This window comes from Falco peregrinus, chromosome 1, assembly GCF_023634155.1.
Source record: "Falco peregrinus isolate bFalPer1 chromosome 1, bFalPer1.pri, whole genome shotgun sequence".
NCBI lineage: Eukaryota > Metazoa > Chordata > Aves > Falconiformes > Falconidae > Falco > Falco peregrinus.
The window spans coordinates 33,161,306-33,180,549 of NC_073721.1; the positions used below are offsets into that span (position 1 = coordinate 33,161,306).

Below are 19,244 nucleotides of genomic sequence, written 5' to 3' on the forward strand. Positions count from 1 at the left end.
CCACCACCACCACATACACTTACACTTTGTCAAATATATCCAGCAGATTTTAAACACTTTATTTAATAAAAGTTAAACATACAAAACTGAAATTAACACACTTTGTATTCATAAAAATCACCTTCTCCCATTATAGGGAGAACTTTTTTCTATGTATGGATTCTAAACTACCAGTTGTAGAGTTTAGCTTGAGTTGTGACTCAGGTAACTGATGGACATTTCCACCAATCAGTGCATCAACAATTGCTGACGTGACCTGATCTAGTTAACAAATTACAAAATGAGCTACATTAACATAATATACAGGGAAATAATGGTCAGGGTTAATGGACAAGAAACACCCTTTAATTATTTAAGGAGGGAAATAGCTGATGTACTCTTGTCCATTAACTCAGCCCTAGATTTTACAAAAATAATATCTACATTGTATACAGGGCTACCCATTAACTTTTTTAAACACGTTACGGGTTCAGAGATGGCACCACTACCGTAAGTGAGAGACAAGTAACAGAGGAAAGCAAATCACATAAAATACAAGAAAAGCGAGAGCTTTTACACATGGTTTCCTGAATAAAATTGAAGGGGTTCAGCAGCACTGTAATACAGCTGAAGATACAATGAACACTGGAGCCAGTCAATTACTTAAGGACAAAGACTTCAGACTAACCTTTACTCACTCACAACTAAGTGGGATCTAGGCATTTGTATCTGCTGTGCTGCAGTTCTACTTGACAGGATGGAAGAGGCCCAGACACCAGCTGTTACTGCATATTCCAGGTCTGTGACCGTACCAAACCTACAAGATCTACAAGTGGGGAAATGATGGCTCCTTTCCAAAGCACAACCATTTATGTTCTCCAACTCTCTGATCCTTCGGGAGGGGTGGATATTCTTAAGTACAGTTCTCTACTTTGGAACTGGGAGTCTAGATACCTTGTCCTATGACTGGTTACATTCCAATAACCTTTCAATAACTTCCTATTTAAACTTTATTTAAAAAAAAACAACAAAAACTCCAAAACCAGGATCTCCTCTGCTTAACTTCTAGGACAGGAAATTCAGACAGGAATTCAAGTCAGATTTATTGTTCCTAGCACATGAATCATTAGTAATAAAGATCCTATTGGCCCTGTTCTGCTCTCATTTACAGCTGTACAAATCTATCTTCAGTGGGTTTGTAAGGGAGTCATTGCAACTTCCTTAGCAATTCCATGTGACATATGAGCTACGATGGCATCTAGCTCTCTCTCCCAGAGCTGCAGCAGCTCTGTAATGCTGAGCTTGTCACCAAGACAGCAGGCAGCACTGTGACTACAGAAACGAGGGAGGCTGTTACAGTGCCAGTTTTATACCACCACTTTTCTTAAGGAAAAAACAAAACAAAAAAAAAACCTTCACTGCTAATATGAATGGAAGGTCAAAGCTGCAGATAACTGCTGCTTTCAGAATAACAGGCAACAGCAGTTCATGAAAGCATTTACCTGCAGAATGTATTTTAATGCAACTACAAAAAGTTTAACGATGGGGGGGTCAAATCAGTAGCTGGAGATTTAAGGCTTGTATCAGCTGAAGCCAAGTGATGGTGACAAAATGGACTACTCACTATGTGCCAACAAATAATTTACTTTTAGAAAAATATAATGATAAAAAGATAAGTGTAAAGCCCTGCAGAGATGAAGTTCCACCTTTTTCCCCCGTTACTGAGGCATCAAATGCCTGACATTATATTTAGAGGTATCTTGATACTGTGTCATAGGTTTGTCTGCAATTCCGCATGTTCCAACTCCAACCTTGCCAGTTACACTCTCAGGGGAAGCAAAAATACTCCTTTTTACCTGCAAATGAAACAGAAAACACCATTTCTGAGTAACTACTAACTGGCTCTTAAAAAAACAAGCAATCATTATCATTTGAAGGGCTTCAGTAGTCTCAGCTTCTTACTCTATAGATGGGCACACTTTCTAAAGGCTAGCCCATCCGTGGCGTGTTATCAGCAAGTGAGACAACAGAGCTGGGAACTTCCTGGCATCTAAGTACTGCATGTCATCATGGTACTCAGGTCCTTGGGTCAGGCCAATAATGAATAAAATTCTTTCATAAGTTGATCTCTAACAATTGTTCATAAGGAAGACTGAAGTTTTACCACTATGTCTGGCAGCTGTCAAGCCACGATAAAAATGAAATAAGGCTTTAAAATGTCCTTGCTACCCTTCTGCATTATGCTTACTATTCCAGGACAATTACTTGGCACCCTGTCTGCCAGGTCAACAAACACAAGTCAGGCTTGGAGGTTTAGACAGACCCTCAGGTTCTAAGCTCCAACAAACACCACCTGGCAGCTGACAGTGAGCCCAGCTCTCCAAGCTAAGGGCAAGCTCAGTCTCTTAAAAGAGCACTCCTCCAAAGTCACCCAGTACAAAACCAGGCCTTTTAAGTTTACAGAATACCAAACTGCACACTTCAGAAGCCCAAGGATGAACCCCCTTTAAAAACCACTTCCTCCTCTCTCCCGAAGTACTGCATAGAAGTCTACACCCTGTTATTCACATACTGACAAAACCAAACCAACCTGGCCTTTTTTGTTCTTAGAATAGGCTCTGTTGTTAAACTGTTGCCACTTGACTTTCTGGTCCTCTCGTTCCTGTTCAAGTTCTTTAATTCTCTGAGCTTTTTTCAAAGCTTTCTTCTTTTTATACTCTCGTTGCTGGGCTATCATCTCTTTTCTGGAGAGAAGGAAAAGAGACATTTTATACTTGTGCCTTTTCCTGTAAGAAACTAAATCCCCTGTAAGACAGACATGCACAGAAGTTTTCCAAAAGTAAATGACAGAAAACAAAGCTTGTAAATATTCTCCACTTCTAGAAAAAAAGAGCAAACTAGTCTTTCCATGCATAAGCACTGTCTTGCTTATTTATATATTTGAACATAAGAACAACCACCACTGCTACCCGATTAAGACCATGCCAAATGCAACAACCCATGGGACTACATGCAATTCCCTTCTGAAACTGAAAGTGTACCTATCAGCACTTCTACACTGCAGAAACATCTAGGGTTTAGAAAATTTAAAATTGCCCATTAGAGTGAAAAGCCCAAACTTTTTTGGAGGTCTGCAGGGCTCTCATGCTACCAAGCATTGGATAGGGATGGAAGGAAAAGAACAAAGATAAGTTACTTCGGTAAAGATAAGGAAGGTTCAAGCAGTTGACCCATGCCACAATGCTGCATCCCTTACAATGATCTCTTAAGGAAGGAATCCTTGCCTATAACAAACTCCAGAACTGTACCACCTTCTCCCCACCCCCCATTAAAATGTTTTCAGTCTATAAAAATACCCTTCTGTATTAGACACAGCAGGATACTGAGTAAAGCATATCTCCCCTGCGATGGGGTCAACACAGCTATCCTAACACAGGGATGGGGCAGAAGCAGAAGTCTTTCTTCTTACACCAGATCATAGTTTGCCAGATCACAGATCCTCCACTAGATCTGCCCTGAAACCTGTAGGCTCTCTGCTGTCAACGAAAAAGTACTAACTTTTTTTAATCTACCTCTTACATACTTGATATCTTGAAATGGCATCACCTGAGTAAACCCAAAGCCTATGATGTTATCTTGCCAGGATACATAACACACATGATACCAGCCACAGTGATCTACCAAAAATTACATGCTAGATTGATTTAAGATCCTTTTTCAAGCAAATATTTGAACGTGTTAAAGAGATGTAAAATCTCAAAAAAAGATGTTCTATTTCATTAACCTATTTTTATACCTGGGAGAGGAAAAAAACACCCCCCAAAGCGTTCAGACTTCTGCCTGTGTATTACTTACTTGGACATGGGTTTGTTGCCACTGTCCTCTTTTGCTTTTCTTCCCTCTTCCACAGGCTTGAGGTTGAACAGAGGCGTAACTTCAGCATTGCCATATCCAGCAAATGTGACCGCAGCTGTTCCATTCTCCTCATCTATTTCTTCAATCTCAGCTTCATAACACCTGTAAAGATATCATGGCTGTAAGCATGTGAGTAAAGCTTTAATACTCAGCCCTTCAACACCTAAACTGTCAGCCAGCTAATGGCATTAAGTAAAATATTTTCAAATACCGGCCTTCAGGGACGATACACAAATCAAACCAAAAGATCATTTTCTTAAGGTCAAAAGGGACACCTGTACAAAGTCTGGAATCTGCTGTATTTGACCTCTAGCATCAAGAAGCAATAGCGTCACAATTACCAAGACTAATGATTAACGCTGGGGCAAATCTAATCAGCTATCCTCATTTGGTTCTAGTTCTGTCAGGTCATGAGACTGAAAAAAAAAACCACCCACACCAACAAAATACTGTATTCACTGAGGAGTTTCAGAAAATGTCACCTCACAAGAGCAAAGCTTTAGTTCCATTTTTCTCCATATGAAAAAGAATTAAGAAAACCCAAAGCTTTCAAAGTATTCTCTCTTCAACACTTGCAAAATTAAAAGCTTTCTTAGTAATTTAAAATAACAGTTCTGGAATTTTAGCAGAAATTTTGGTCAAACTGACCTCGTAATGGGAAAGAGTAAGAGACAAGAGTCTAAATTTGGAGCAAAAGGATACATCTAAAGCAAATAGAGGAATAAGATGAGATGTTTCATAGACAATGCTTCAGTTAACACTAAATCAATTTCTTGTGCAATTTCAGTGGGCTAACATCATCTTGAGTTGAGCTAGATGAAAATACGTGGAAACCCAAACTGCATGAGGTAAAAAGTATTAATCTCTGGCTAGCTCTTCATGTGACACTGGGCAGTTAAGGAATGTTGCAAAAGAAGCAGGGGCGTAAAAAAAAAAAAAAAAGCACAATACAATTAAGTCCAATAAGATCCACTTCAGTGGACATTCTTCCCCAAGCCCTGATCCTCTAACCCAGTGATCAGAGCAAGAAGGACCCAGCGGTGACCTAAGACAGTAAGATTCAATTTTTCTTACACAAAAGCATTTTAGTCATTAATAATCTGTGACAGAGAAACTGCTCACTTTTAGGTTTGTTTTCTACCCAAGACATCAACAGCTATACCAGTATCTCTCTATGTGGTTACTATATTGTTAATAGAACCACATTTGCTGAACAACAGAGCTCGTCTCAAAGTGGCAATGATTGGCATATTAGTCCTGCGTAAATAGTAATTTTTAAAAAGCTGCAACAGTTATATGTTTTGCAGTATGGAAAGGAATTTTAGAATGTTTATTTCAAGTATTATGAAATCAGAATGAACTGCTTGGGTTCCCAGAGCTTCCCAGGCTAATGTAACAGGGTCCAATCCAAAAGGTTGATTTGTTCTATCATTACATTACATGGCTAGTTATTTCATAGCCAAACCCAGCATTTCCAGTTAAAACTGATTTCCGGTTAGAGGCACAAATGGAGATACAGCAAGGATTCTTCTTAATAGTAATCAATTACATATGCATGAATGCAATGACAAATTATGAATTACACATCCTGAAACCTTTACAAAAAGACCGCCCTGACAGATCAGTTCATGAAAGTCTGCCATTTTTTACATTAACAAATAGTAATTTACCAAAGCTACCCTACTTTTATAAAGTTAGTGACAAATAAGGCATTTCTAAAAAGACTCCACATCTTTTTTCTTTTTATCTAAAATACTGATCTTTAATACAGACAGTACAAGAATACCTAATATCAGATTTATTTCCTAATTTATTTTTTGTTTTAGACACCCTAGTGGCAGTTCAAACTGAATGAAAGTCTCTTACCATTGAACTATTTCATGTAACTGTTAGAGAAGTTTTCTACACTTACTGTCCATCCTCACTCCATATTGCCATACACCTATCCCCAACCTTCCAGGAGTGACTGGGCAGAGCAGAAGCAGAACTGTCAGAACTTGCAAGAGTTTCCGAAGGTTGCGTTGAAAGGAGATCTTTGGTTAATTCTATGACTTCCTATAAAAAGACAAAAAACCCACAAAGAACAATTATTCAAACTCTGTTACCATGCATATTTTTACCCCAAGCTCACTAGTTTCATTATTTTTTTTTTAAGTTATCAAGTTACTATATTAAATTCATAGCTGATATAGAGTGGACTAAGTTTGGTTTTTTTAATCATTTAACTAAACTTACTCATTGCCAACGTAGATAAAAAGATGTACGGTCCTCACTGTATCGCAGTATTGTTGATTCCCCCCTCAAATTTTCAAAATGCAGCCTATTCTTATTATAGCATTTTTTTCCTAGATTAATTGTTTATCTATAGACACAAAGGCACAGCTAGACCGTCTCAATAAAAAACAAAGGAAAAATCAACGGTGTGACTACACATGGCTACATGTGATGTTGGCTGTTGACCGCAAACCACACGTGGCAGCAGAGCAAGTATTCAGCAGGACAGTGCTCTGAAGGCAAAATGTGAAAGAACACAACACTTCTCTGCGTAGCTGGCTGTTCCTTCTATTCTTTCCCCTTTGGGAATGGCTGGCTATATTATATATAGTAATCTTTCAAACACACAACTACAAGTATGACTGCAGCATTTCTAAGTGATAAAACATTTTTTCAGTTTACTCAAAAGCATGTGGATTGGCTGAACTGAAGCACCCAGAGCCAGGGTGGAAAGTACCTTGCAAGACTGCCACTTTGTATAGCCCTCTCATTTACAGAGAGCATTCAGGTGCATGCTAAAGAAATTGAGTTCCTTAAGTCATTTTGATGTAAGCATTTGTTTTTCTCTACATTCCCTGACCTTAACATTTCGGGTCAGGCCTTCCCTTGCTAGTCCTACAAGACAAGTAACAAAGTAACAAATTTTTCCATTTCCTTTAAGTATTACCCATTCACAGACAGAAGCATGCAAAAGCCCCTCCCCAACATCCTGTCAATATTATATTCTTATTCTGTACAATCAAGACCACTGGTTTTCACTAGTGTTAAAAGTCAAAGGAGCCAGCACCTAAGAGGCCATTTAAAATTTCTGTATAAGGCAAAGCAACTCTGCAATCCTTGAAGAAAAATTCTTCAGTTCTTTGAGTATCTCAGCATGAACCATTGTCACTCTACTAAGTAACAGTGAATATTTATATTAGGGGAGGGTTACAGACAAACAATGTTCAGCTGAGGCTCGGTGGAGCCTGAACTTTCCTCCCAGCTTCACATCCTAGTTCAGCTATGGGTGTATACAACGACTAGCTTCGGAAAACAGTAAAGCAGTAAAAAAATAAAAAGCTTTACAGTAAAGCAGCTGTTCTTCATTCCTCAAGAACCTAAAGGATCATAAGCAGTTCAAGAATAAGAAGTTAATACAATATAAACTTGCATGCATTTTTATCTGATAAACTATACAACTGGCATGAATGGCCTAACAGTTTGTTTCTGTTGCAGCTCTTAATTTCCAACACTTTCCTAACCAAAGTTCTGCTCTTTGTTAACTAGCAGCTCCTCTAAAACAAGTGCAACTGTAAGCGCAATCACTAGCGACTGTAAGCACAGAAACATGCCTACAGTTACTTCTACTAATTTGGTCTCCAATTTCCATAACACTACAGCTAAACCAGAACAGATTTTAGTTATCAAGTTACCTAATTTGAGAGCTCTGCGCAGAACACAGAGCATTAGCCTGATTTTTCCTCCCAGATGGAAAATCCCACACTATTCCTCAACACATAGATAGCTGTATTCCACAAATCCAAGAGGCATTGTGGTTTGAAATACGTATCTTATCTCAGCAGATCAAATACATCACACCAGGCACAAGCTACCTTAAAGTGAGCGTTTCAGTTACGCAGACTACTAGTTATATGAAACTATTGACTTATTCTTGCCAAATTCACAGATGTCTTATTGTAGAACTCAAATGTGAACAAATTCAGACAAGTCTACCAAGGATTCTTTGAATTTGATGAAGTCACTTACACACCAGGCTACACAATAGCAAACTTTTGGCAAAAATCTTCATCTGATATCCATCTATCATAGTGCTAAGCACACAAGACAGAAACATTTTTATTACAACCCACGAGATAGTTCTAAAGTCTTTAACAGACTGGCTCATTCAAAGAAAATTTCTGAGCACAACTTAGACTACCACAGCAGCTCAGTACAGCCAAATGGGTTCAACAATATGGCTCGCTGCCACATCCCTGTGACACGAAGGTGTGACCTGCAGAGAATACTAGTTAGAGTTTGCCAAGATTTTTCCTGACCAGCTGGTCTTTACAAAGCCAGACAGAGCTCTACACTCCAGAACACAATGCCCACAGTTATTATCTCCAATTACAAAAGATGACAGCTGCCATCAATTCTTGATACAAAAGGTAAGTTTGGTTCTTGGGTGCACAGACACTGTCCTAGAAGTGCTTCAGTGAAACAAAAAGTGAAAAGCTAAGTACTTAAAAAAGTTTCTTCTAATATTTATTTCAATCTTATTACTCAAGAATAAGCCAAGTGTATGAAATGCACCAGTGCATCACTATTTAAGACAGAAAAAAAAAAAATGTTTCAATTACACAGTAACAATCTTTTTGAATAGACAAAAAGCTGCTGAGTTGGAACACTGAAGCATCAAACCCATTTTTACAATAGTTTGGTTGGCATATATTAAGTCTGCAAAACATTATGTCATTTTCAAGTTGGAACATATGGATAGCAAACCTTTTGGGGACGAAAGTGTAAAGATCTTCCCCATTCTGTGCAGAAAGCTTTTATTAAAAAGTTTGCAAGTTGTCCTTTCACATCAATGATCTCTGCATATCAAAGCCGAGGTCGTGTTGGTATCGGAAATATCATCCCATATGGGTTTTGCTGTGCATTTTAAAAATATAAAAATATACACATGCTTTTAACAGTGTACAACAAAGGACATTAAGATGATCTATAAAGTGCCTTGTGGGCACAAAGCCGTTGTAATTTAAAAAGAATTCTAAAGATCACCGATTTGAGGCACTACTCATTTTGGTTGAAGCATCATTTTTATTGCTGTTACTTCCACAGATTAGTGGTTACTGAATCTTGTACCGGGTAGTTTTACATATTTTTAGACCTGATGGCTAAAGCAATCCACAACAGAAATGAAGCAGCATCTTGCACTCTCATGACAAATTTTAACAGTACTGCTAGGTTTTTTTATATGCCAATGTGTCTTCATATGCACAAGAATCTAAAAGACCACTTATTGACTTAAAATTAGGCTGGTGGCCTTCCTGTCACTGAACAAGACGCTAAGACCCAGACAAGTTTATTAGCTCTTAAGAACGTGATATGCTCTCAGATGTTTGAAAAACTACAGGTGGCAAACAAAGAACACTACTCTTTTCCTTTCTCATATAAAAACCTTAACACAATCAAGGCTTAGATACACATGGAATACAAACTATAGTCTGAAGCTTTTATCATTGCAAATGCATGTCATGAATAAACAGATTCTGGATCAAATGATTTGATATCTCAAAAATAAGCAGAAAGGCACCATGTTAAGCCCAACCATCAGGCTTCAGCATAATAAAAGCAGCAAAAAATGATGACTTTCTGATAAATGCTTAAAAAGAAAATAAAGAGAGACAGTAAAGACAGCACTGGCATATCTTTCATCACTCTAAAAATCTAAATAAATCTAAAGTTGAAGAGTTTGCTATATAAATTAATACATCTTTTATACTAATCTACAAGACAGGTTTAAAACAGGCCACGCTGGTTTTTTTTCAAACCAACCCTACCATAATTGTATCAAAAGTATGCAAAAAGAAAGTAACAAACCCACTAAGTATATACTTTTGCTGCAACGCAAATATTTGGGAAATTAAATACTTCCTAACAACCCTAAAGTTTCAGCTACTCATACCCTCAAGTTCTCTCTCACCTGTAAGTCTTTCTTCAGTTTTAGTAAATCTTCATTCTCTGCATTCCCAGATAAGGCAGCCTCAACTTGCTGAAGCTGAGCTTTGTAGCTAGCTAACTGCTTAGCGAGGTCTTCTGACATCTGCAAGAAACAAACACACACAAAATGCATCAAAAATAAGCTCGCTGATTTTTAATGACCTCTCGTGGTGCAAGTAAGGTGAAACCGATAAACAGCAAGACAAGCTATTACCAAAATATTAAAAACACAACTCGCTAAACTTCAGTAACGGGCTGTTTGGCCACAGAGAGCCACTTACCTCGATTTCTGCACCGTTCGGCTACTCCCAAGCTACTTCTACAAGCGAAAGCTGGAACACGTGCCTGCCTGCGCGCACAGGGAGAACGCACCGCAGGTAACCCGCGGGGTCTCCAGCCAGCCCCGAGATTACCTGCACCCCGCAAAGCGCCCGCGCACCGCGGCCTGCCCCCGCCGCCCGCCCCAGCCGTTCGCGCTTACGGCAGAGAAACCCTCGGCGGCACTGGGCACCGGCCCCTCCCGGGGTGACGCCAGGCGCCACCCGGCCGGCACGGAGCGGCCCAGGGCCCACCCGCCCCTCAGGAGAGGGCTCGGGGCGCGGCTGGGAGCCGGGCCCCGGGCGAGGGCCCGCGCCGGCGGCCAGGCCCAGGCTCAGGCCTCAGCCTCGGCCTAGGCCAGGGCTGCCTCCGAGCGGAGCGGAGCGGGCCGGGCCGGGCCGTGGAGCGCGGGCGCGGCGAGCAACCGCCGGTTCTCACCTCGGCGGGCGTGCAGGGCCCGGGCCGGGGGCGAGCGGGGGAGGGGGGGGGAGACGCGCCTCCGCTCTGGGTCCCGTCGGGCCGCGGCCGCTTCCGTCTCCTTCGCCGCAGCCGGGGGGAGGGGCGGGGCCGGCGCTCGCGAGAGCGCCCCGCCGGTCACGTGCTGCCGGCGCGCGGCGCTGGTCGGCCCCAGCAACGCGCCCGCCGCCTCGCGTCACGTGCCGGGGGGAGCGGCCGTCGTCGGGGTGGGCGCGGGGGCCGGGGCAGGGGCCTGGCGCTGAGCCTGAGCCTGGGCCTGCGCGGCCCGCGGTCGCCGGGCCTCGGACCCGACGGTTCCCACCTCCCGCTGCGAGCCCCGTGAGAGGAGAGCGCCGCGGCGCCGCCTCAGGCCGGCGGCCCGGGGTTCCCTGCAGCGAGACCCGGGGAGGCTGGCCCGGCCCGGCCTTGCCCGCGGCTGCCCCGACAGGGTGGGCAGCGGCAGAGGCTGCAGCCGGTGTGGAGGTCTCCCTCCCCGGCGCAGGGCGCCCCGCGCTGTGCCCAGCGCTGCCATGTCCCGTCCCTGGTGCCTGGGCGCTGGGTGCCGCGGGGGAGCGCGGGGGGACCGCGGCTGCGGGCGCCCGGTAGGTGCGCTTGCTCCTGTCTCCTGTTCTGGGCGACACCAGACATCTTCTGGAACTGAGCCAGGCAAGGCTCGCTGCTAGCCGGGGTGGAAGAGAGCAAGTTGTGATACTTGGGCCTACAGCAGGAGAGGAAAGAGGGTCGGAAAGCTCAGTGGCTTTTTCAAGCCTGTCACAAGAAGAAAAAAAACACTTCCTGGTGGAACTCCAGTAATAAATTTGGCCTGGAGCCTTGTGAGCCAGGCAAATTAAGCAGGCACCCAAAATATTCCTTAAGGTTTCCAGGAGGATCGGTGTCTGCCGCAGACATCCCGTCCCTTGGCGTTAGCACGCAGTGCCTCGCGGGAGGGTGGCCTCGCTCTGACACTTTGGGTTTGTTGATGTATTAAGGGGGCAATAATACATCTGCCCTGTTCTGGGACACCTGGTTTGTCCCCTCAGATGATATCCTGACTGAAGATAAAACACGTTTCTGTTTCTTGGTGTATGAGCTGATAATTCAAATACAGAAATTAGTGGATGCTGTTCACAGACTGGTTGATGAGACCAAGTGTAACAATGGAGATAATAACAGTAACATTTTTATTATTTTTATTAATAATCTAGAAATAGATACAGAAAACATTTTCTGATAATGCTTTCTGGACAGCTCAGCGACTGTTGAAAAGATGCACAAATTTAGTAATACAGAGCAATCCTAATGGTTTTGTGAACACACCTATGAGTTAAATGCACATTAGTACAACCAACTTCAGCTTTGCATCTCAGAACAAGAAATGTAGGCCATATCTGCAGGACTGAAGTGACAGAGAAGGACTGAGGAGGCATGCAGTGTCTAGCTGTCTCCAAAAGCAACAACAGCAAAAAGGAGAGTATTTCAGGGGTTGCGTCAGTAGGAGCAAGCACAAGGAGATATTTTACTTCTATAAAAGTGTGCTTGAAGGATTGTGTGAGTTAAAGCAGGCAGAAAGAAGGTCATGATCTGAGGAGGACCTTGGAACTGAGGCAGCTGGAACCCAATAGATGAAGCAATTGGGACAGGGCCAGGTGACGGTTTCGCAGAATTGACTTCTAAAGAAACTTGTAAATACTTCGGACATCGACTAACGATTTGGTACGTGTATATAAGCTGTGCTGCGTCACTTTGTTCTCTGCCACTCACTGAGGTGGTGGCCCAGCTCTGCGTTGTGATTAAACAAGCATAGTGGTACCCACATTTGTGTGAATTTCTCCTTTACAATCATACGTGATACACAGAATTATAGTGTAGTTTATTGCCAAATGAAGACATGTAAATTTAAGACATTACTTGGGCACAAATGCTGTAGAATTTGTTTCCCTAACTCAGTAACAGCAAGAACAGGCAACTCGGTGAGCTTTTACCTAAGCCAAACTGTTGCCATTAGCATTGAGGCTTTCAGCTGTGATTTCTAGTGGGAAGCAGTCTGGTCCACGTGACTGTAGTTGGGGAACAACTAGGGGAAAGTGGTGTAACTGGAGACTTTCTCGCTGCGCTGGTGCTGCGGGGCAGCAGTTAGTGCAGCAGGAGCGGTGACCCTCTGTGGTGAATGGCACAGCTTGTTGGACAGGGTTTCCGGTAATGAGTACAGCCGGGCATGCCTCGGGGCTTGTGAAGGGGCTCCCTGTCTGTAAGGCGGTTGGAAGGGACGCTGGCTCATCCTGCAGCCGTGCTTGCCTTGTCCAGGAGGTGGTGGTGGTGCTGCACAAGATGTCTGTATCAGTAGCCACGTTTTAACTAGCAACGCAGGAAACTTACTTTGTGGTAGATCCACAACTATGCCTCTTTTTTTACAGTCGGCTGCGTTATTTTTATAGCTAGAGTTAATGGGAACGTATATCTGAAGCTATTTTTGAAGACAGCTGGGACTATAGAGTCTCTTGAAACATGTATGATTTATGATGAGTAAGTACACTTAAATCAGCGATATGCTGCGTTTCTTAATGTTAAATCCTGAAGCAGCTAAGGGGCAGAGATCGGAGTGCTCAGCAGCAACTGATGCTATAAAGGCGTTATTATATCTAAATGGTTTAAATGTCCCTGTTTTTCAGCTTTGGATGGATGGATTGTTGTGTTCAGCACACACACCTGGTCACTAGCAAAAATTTGGCTTCTGCAAGCAAAAGAGTCTGTCCTCATGACAGAAATTGCCATCCCAGTCTAGGCCAAATGGAGACACTGGATTTTTTGAGGCTTTTCTGGTAGGGTGCCTGCCTGGCAGGCATTGCCCTGTTGGTAGGGCAGTATGTCAGACTTGGAAGTCATTGGTGTATTCATTTGGATCAAAGATCAAGCCACCAAGAAAATACTGTATTACTGCTTCAGTTTTGAGGGTTGTTTTCCTGAAGATGGTGGGGTTTTTTACTTTCAGTTGACCTGTGCCTCTAAGCAAAACTGGCTTTATATTTAAAATTTATTTACCATTTGTCATCATGTTCAGAGCTCCCAACTTCATCCATATTTGCGATTATGTGGTATTTCCCATTATGAGGCATTTTTAGGTTGTTGCTCCTGCAAAATTTATTTCTATAGGCTGATTTTTTTTCTGCACTGTCTGTTTGGCTTTGGCTGGACTTTGGAAAGCCTCAGCAATCTGGCACATAAAATCAGGTTATAGATATAAATGCTGATTGACCAGGCACATGATTAAAATACACAGCTGTTCTGTTGAGAGGTTCAAGTGCCTGTTTGTTTTAAAGCACAGGCACAAAACTTCTTAGGGGAGTTGTTGTTTTAAGGCTTCACTGTTTGCTGTTCTGCTCCCCTGATTTTGCCCTAATTGTAATGTTTTGACATACCAGAAGTCTGTGTGGAAGTGAAGTCAGTTAGGTCAGCATGTGCACGTTTCTGAATGTAATTTAACTCTCTACAGCTCTGGTAGTCAGTATGGATTGTGGTACTAAGCAAAGAAACTGAGAGCTCAAACCAAAGAGCTCAAAGATCAAACCATCAAGTGGATTGTGGTACTAAGCAAAGAAACTGAGAGCTCAAACATGGTCTGTGCTCTGAATGATCACGGTAATTATGCCCAATGTGTGCAAAAGGCACCTTGACTAAAACTGAGGAGGAAAAGTGAACCAGAACTGGATGAGGAATAAGAGCCAGGCTGGGGCAGCACAGAGATAAGGAGAAAAGGTCAGAACTAGGGAGAATGGACTGAAAGCTTGCGTTCATGAGGACGTCATCCACTTCAGAAGGGTCTGAGGCTCTTGGATTTCCATTGCCCTGCAACTGACAGCTTGTGAGAGTTGACAAAACGCCGACTTATGTGGGAAATGACAACCTGCCAGTGTGATCATTTACTTTTATTGGCACAAGCAGCAGGTCCGTTTGATGGGTCTTAATCAGGCCTACACAACATACAGTTTGTCAGATGGTATTTTCACCTTAATGTGAGTCTTCATTTGAGAGCAATATGCCAAGTCAAGGTGTGACTTCTTTCTCTGAGGTGTTCTGCCATCTGCGTCAGGGAGCATGTCAGTGCTGGGGGCCTGGGGACTTCAGAAGGTGGCAGCTAGAGATGCTGGTTCTTCTTCTTGGGATGCCGGGAAGTCTGTTGTTGAGACTCCTTAGGTGCAGAAGGGGTTTGAAGGGCAGGAAAGTAGAGAGGATGAGAGGAGTTTGGAAAGGAGGGAGCAAGGGCCATGGCAGAGGGCAGAGGAGCCTGGGAGCACTAGGAAAGGAGCTTAATGCAGCGAGCCAGCAGTGTGGGAGGCTGGGGAAGCAGGAACTTGAGGTTAATATGGGAACAGCGTGGGGGTATTCTGTGTCTGTGTGTGGGGAGGGATCTGGGAAGTAAGGAACAAGGAGGACTGCTGTGATGGATTGTGGGGTTGCTGTGGGGGAGAGGAGACCTAAGTCCTGCGGAAGTGAGGGTAGACAGAAGGGAGGGTATTGCGTGCAAAAGGAGAGGGAAACTTGTGTCATGAGTACATTGAAGGAGGAGGGGGATATTAGGTGCAGCTGACAGCAGTGATGCCTGTGTACGTTTCCCTTGGGACCGGGTTTCTGCCAGCCACGTGCCACACGCTGGCTGGGGTTTGTGGCAGCCAGTTAGCAGTCGCCCACAAAGAGCTGGGTGGCCGCTCTGCTGTGCCCCGCAGCTGCAGCTTGGTGCTGGCCGTCAGTCTTGGTGGTCCACCCACATGGGAGCTGCACGCTCCTGGTCTAAGCACTATTCAGAACACAGGATTTACAGTAATCAAGGATGTGTAGTTAAAAACAGGCTGTTGTTTGTAGGTCCTGTATCTCTGTCTGCTGAATTTTAAGGGAAAGTGAGCTGAAAGAAGAGGAACAGAACTTTGCAAGAACACCCCTATAAGGATCCGGATTTACTCTCCTGTGTAGTAGTATCTAGACAGTGTGAGTGAGGTAGACCTGTGTATGGAATAAAAGAAAGCTCAGAGTGTGAACTTAAGAGCTAATTGCCCTGTGGGACTTGTCATTGAAAACTGACCAAAGAAGCTCTGATTCAGCTGGAGATGATTTTGCTTCCAGTGGGCATTGGTTAGATTGCTTTTAGGAACTGTCATACATTCCTAGGTTTTGAAAAATCATAGCATCTTGGCTTGGGACAGCTGCTACTCCTGATCAGTGTTCCTTAGGCCATATGAGTGGTTTTTGGGGGGTTGGTCAAAAATAGAAAGAAGCGATTTGAGACAGTGGTACTTATTTGTAAAGAGGGTTCTGATTATTTGCTTCCTCTTCTGAAGTTAACAACATCAGAACTTTAATTAGTCACTCGGACACCTGTGGACCTCAGTATCTCAGTTTCTTTGCTGTCTCGGAGAACAAGGGATAATAAAGCTACCTTATGTTGTAGTAGAAATGAATACTTTAAAAATGCCGTGACAGAGTATTGATTAATATCAGATGAAAGCCAGTAAGAAAATTAAGAATTCTTTCTTTAAAACATAATTTGAGGAGTCCATGGCAAATAGCGAGTTCTGCTGTTGCAGAACCAGATTGTGAATGTCTGGCATCAGAGCAGTATCGAGGACTCTCTGACTTCATTGTGCCATGTCCTACGAACCTAGAAGTTGCCCACAGTTAACATTTTTAATGCTGAACTATGATAAGGTTATTTTTGCTAACTGCACTGTACATGAACCTTTAAAAACATTAACCATGCTATAGTAGCTGCAGAATTCACATGCATCAATATGCTTTCTTTACCAATATAAACATGTACAGTTTGCATAAAATGCAAAATATGTGCATCGCTTCCAAACTTTTCCATCCTTCATTGTACTGACAGACTTTTAGGCACATTTTCCTTAAGTGAGAGAATTTCTGGAGTATACACGTAGCGGTGAGAGATGGCAACCACCCATCCTGTTGCGTGAATGAACTTGTTAAATGTTCCCTTCTACATCATGTTAGTCACTACTTGAGCAGTGAGTCTGCTTTCACGTGGTTTAGCATCCTGTTCCTGGTAATCAGAGTACTGTCTGAACCAATTCTTAGAGAAACTGAAAGTCCTTCTACAGATGTTTCCTCTGAAAATGAAACTGAAATGTCTCTTACAGTAATTGCCTTGCATGTCATTGCAGCTGTCTCCAGATGAAGTCAGTTTGGATCCTTGGCCAGCAAATGGCACTTTGCAGAGGCTACTAATAAAAGAAGAGTGTATCAGATGGACAGTGTGAACTCTCTTTACCAATGTTTCTATTTATCTGTTACTTGAAGGAAAAAAATGTGGAGCTACTGCTTGATATTTCTTTAAATGCTAAATTGCATATAAAAAAATGTGATATCCATCTTAATGTGTTGGGGAAACCAAGATTACAGGTTGCCAAGGGTATAGTAAGATATAGGAGGTTTGGAAGTCTAATTGTATGATTCTTATTCATGCAGAGGTATCAACACCATGTTTGGGCTCTGGGACAATTTTTACTCATTGTGTATCTGCTAAAAATCTGTGGAGGTTTTTGGTTGGGTGGGGTTTTTATTTTTTCTCTGAAGTTTTTTAGCAATTTCATCTTACTCTTCTTAAGTGGAGTGCTATCTACATCCTTCTCTTACAAAGGAGAAAAGGTATAGTTGATACATTGTGCTGTTTCATATGCTGGAGGTTTTTTGCATGAGGATTTTGATTCCCCATGCTATACTTCCTTTGTGAGAAGGTTTCAGTTCTTCAGTGTAGTTACAGATCCAAAGTCTTTCCAAAGCTTTAGAGCTGCAGGAGTGTTTGGAACTTAGCTTGATACTGTGTTGACGGAGGGTTAGGTTATGGATTCTGATTGGGTCCCCTGAAATTATGGGGATGGTTGTCCTCATCTTGGTCACCTATTCACATAATTTGGTGATAGAATAAAATATGCTGTTCAGTGGCATTCAACCCTGTGCTGTTACCAGTGGGGAGAGCTTAAAACAAAAAGCAACCGATGTAAGTGGGAGCAAGATGATATTTACTGTCAATGACCATTGTGATGGGTATTAGTTGAAATTATTGCAGTAACATTTGAATTAGGCACCTAACCCTATAAGCTCACTAATTACTGAGATGCAGCCTGCTTTCCTCTTGAGTTTTTCGTGTCATGCCGTGTTGGTAATATACTGAACTTTTCCAGGAGAGGTGTGGGCAAGAGCATGTGTAGACAAACCACCTGTTCTTCCTGTGTTCGGTGGGAGGACTTGATGTGTAGTTTTTAATTTAATATGGGAAGGCACGGTATTTTACAGCATAAGTAGGGATGGACAGCTAATTGGCTAAAGTGTAGCTGAGAGCTGAGCCTTCTGAGTTTGAAGTCTCCATGGGTTTTTATGTTTACTTTTTTTTAAGCATCAGCCTCAAAATCTCCTTGGGATTTGCCAGTCAAGCAAATAAACGTGAAAAGCTAAATATGAATCCAAACTGCTGCAAGCAGCGCTGATCCACAGACTTTATCTAGAGCCACAAAGCAGATGTCTTAGATGTCTAACTTTTTTCCCTTTTTCTAGCCTCCCTCCCACACCTAACAAAACTATTTAGCATTGAAATGTTGGAGGGTCACATACCTGAAGTGGCAGTGGGCTTGTTTAAACATCATTTTCTGGTATTAGTTTTGTAGATCCAGATATGACTAATAAGGAAGCTTCTTCATTCAGTGTTTGTGGATGACCAATTTTTGCTTGTATGAGGAACAAAGCTGGTATGAGGAGGTCATGTCACCCAGGGAGCAATTCAATCCCCGGAGTGAGTCATGACACTGATATCTTAAACCACAGGGAGCATAGTAGCAAAACTCAAATATAGCGTTTTTTTCTTCTGCCTTTTTTTGGAAATATTTCCAAGCAGGCTTGTTTCACTAACACTCATGGTGTTAATATTTCTAGATTTAGGGCATTCATTTGGGCTCTCCACCTCCCTTTTATTGTAATAGAATGAAGATGGTAACTGCCTGATAAATCAGAATAGCAAGCATAGGAAATACTATTTGCATTTCTAGATGAGTTTTCATAGTACATTTCTGCTTTTTTCAGTCACTTTGGGGATTTGAATATACACTGCAGCAGTGGAGAAGGTAGAGGTTCTTGTGGTGTTGAATTATGGGTTTTTTCCAGAGATGATGTTTCCTTTGGCGCCAGAGAGCAGGCACAACATAGCACAATTATTATATCGAATTATCACGCATCTGAAACTCATATTGGTAATGTTAGCAGGTCTAAAGGCAGTAAATGCACCCCTGGCTCTGATGTACATAGGCAGGCCCATTCTGTAGCACAGGCTTCTCCACAGCAGAGTTGCTGTGTGCGTGCAGAGTAGTTTGCTCCACACTGTTCTCCCAGGATCACTGCTGAAATTGGAAGGGCAGGATATTTGCAGTTGACAAAGCTTTTAGTGGCGTCTTCAATTAAGTCAGTAGATCTTTCCTAATTCCATTTCCCACTGCACTAAAAACTCCCTACCAGTAGATGATGATGCTTTTCAAACCATGAAACGATCTTAAAAATTTAATCTGGATAATATGTAAAACCAGTAACAGAATCAAAGTTCA

The 19,244-nt window shown here is 42.5% G+C and overlaps 1 protein-coding gene and 1 long non-coding RNA gene across 3 annotated transcripts; one reads left to right on the forward strand and one right to left on the reverse strand.

Moving 5' to 3' along the window:
• Nucleotides 1-38: 38 nt before the first annotated feature.
• SMNDC1 (survival motor neuron domain containing 1) lies at nt 39-10,766 on the reverse strand. 2 transcript variants are annotated; one of them, XM_055793623.1, is made up of 6 exons: nt 10,630-10,766; nt 9,857-9,976; nt 5,807-5,949; nt 3,835-3,996; nt 2,570-2,723; nt 39-1,835 (listed from the first exon to the last, which is right to left on the reverse strand). In XM_055793623.1, exons 2-6 carry the CDS (start codon nt 9,974-9,976, stop codon nt 1,698-1,700), a joined length of 717 nt encoding a protein of 238 aa, XP_055649598.1. In that variant the 5' UTR covers nt 10,630-10,766; the 3' UTR covers nt 39-1,697. The 2 variants fall into 2 exon arrangements, with proteins under 2 accessions (XP_055649598.1, XP_005239309.1); XM_005239252.4 differs by lacking the exon at nt 10,630-10,766 and adding an exon at nt 10,155-10,360.
• LOC106112621 (uncharacterized) lies at nt 3,933-4,847 on the forward strand. Its single transcript, XR_001227021.3, has 2 exons — nt 3,933-4,023; nt 4,682-4,847. It is a non-coding gene; the product is annotated as an uncharacterized LOC106112621 (long non-coding RNA).
• Nucleotides 10,767-19,244: the final 8,478 nt, after the last annotated feature.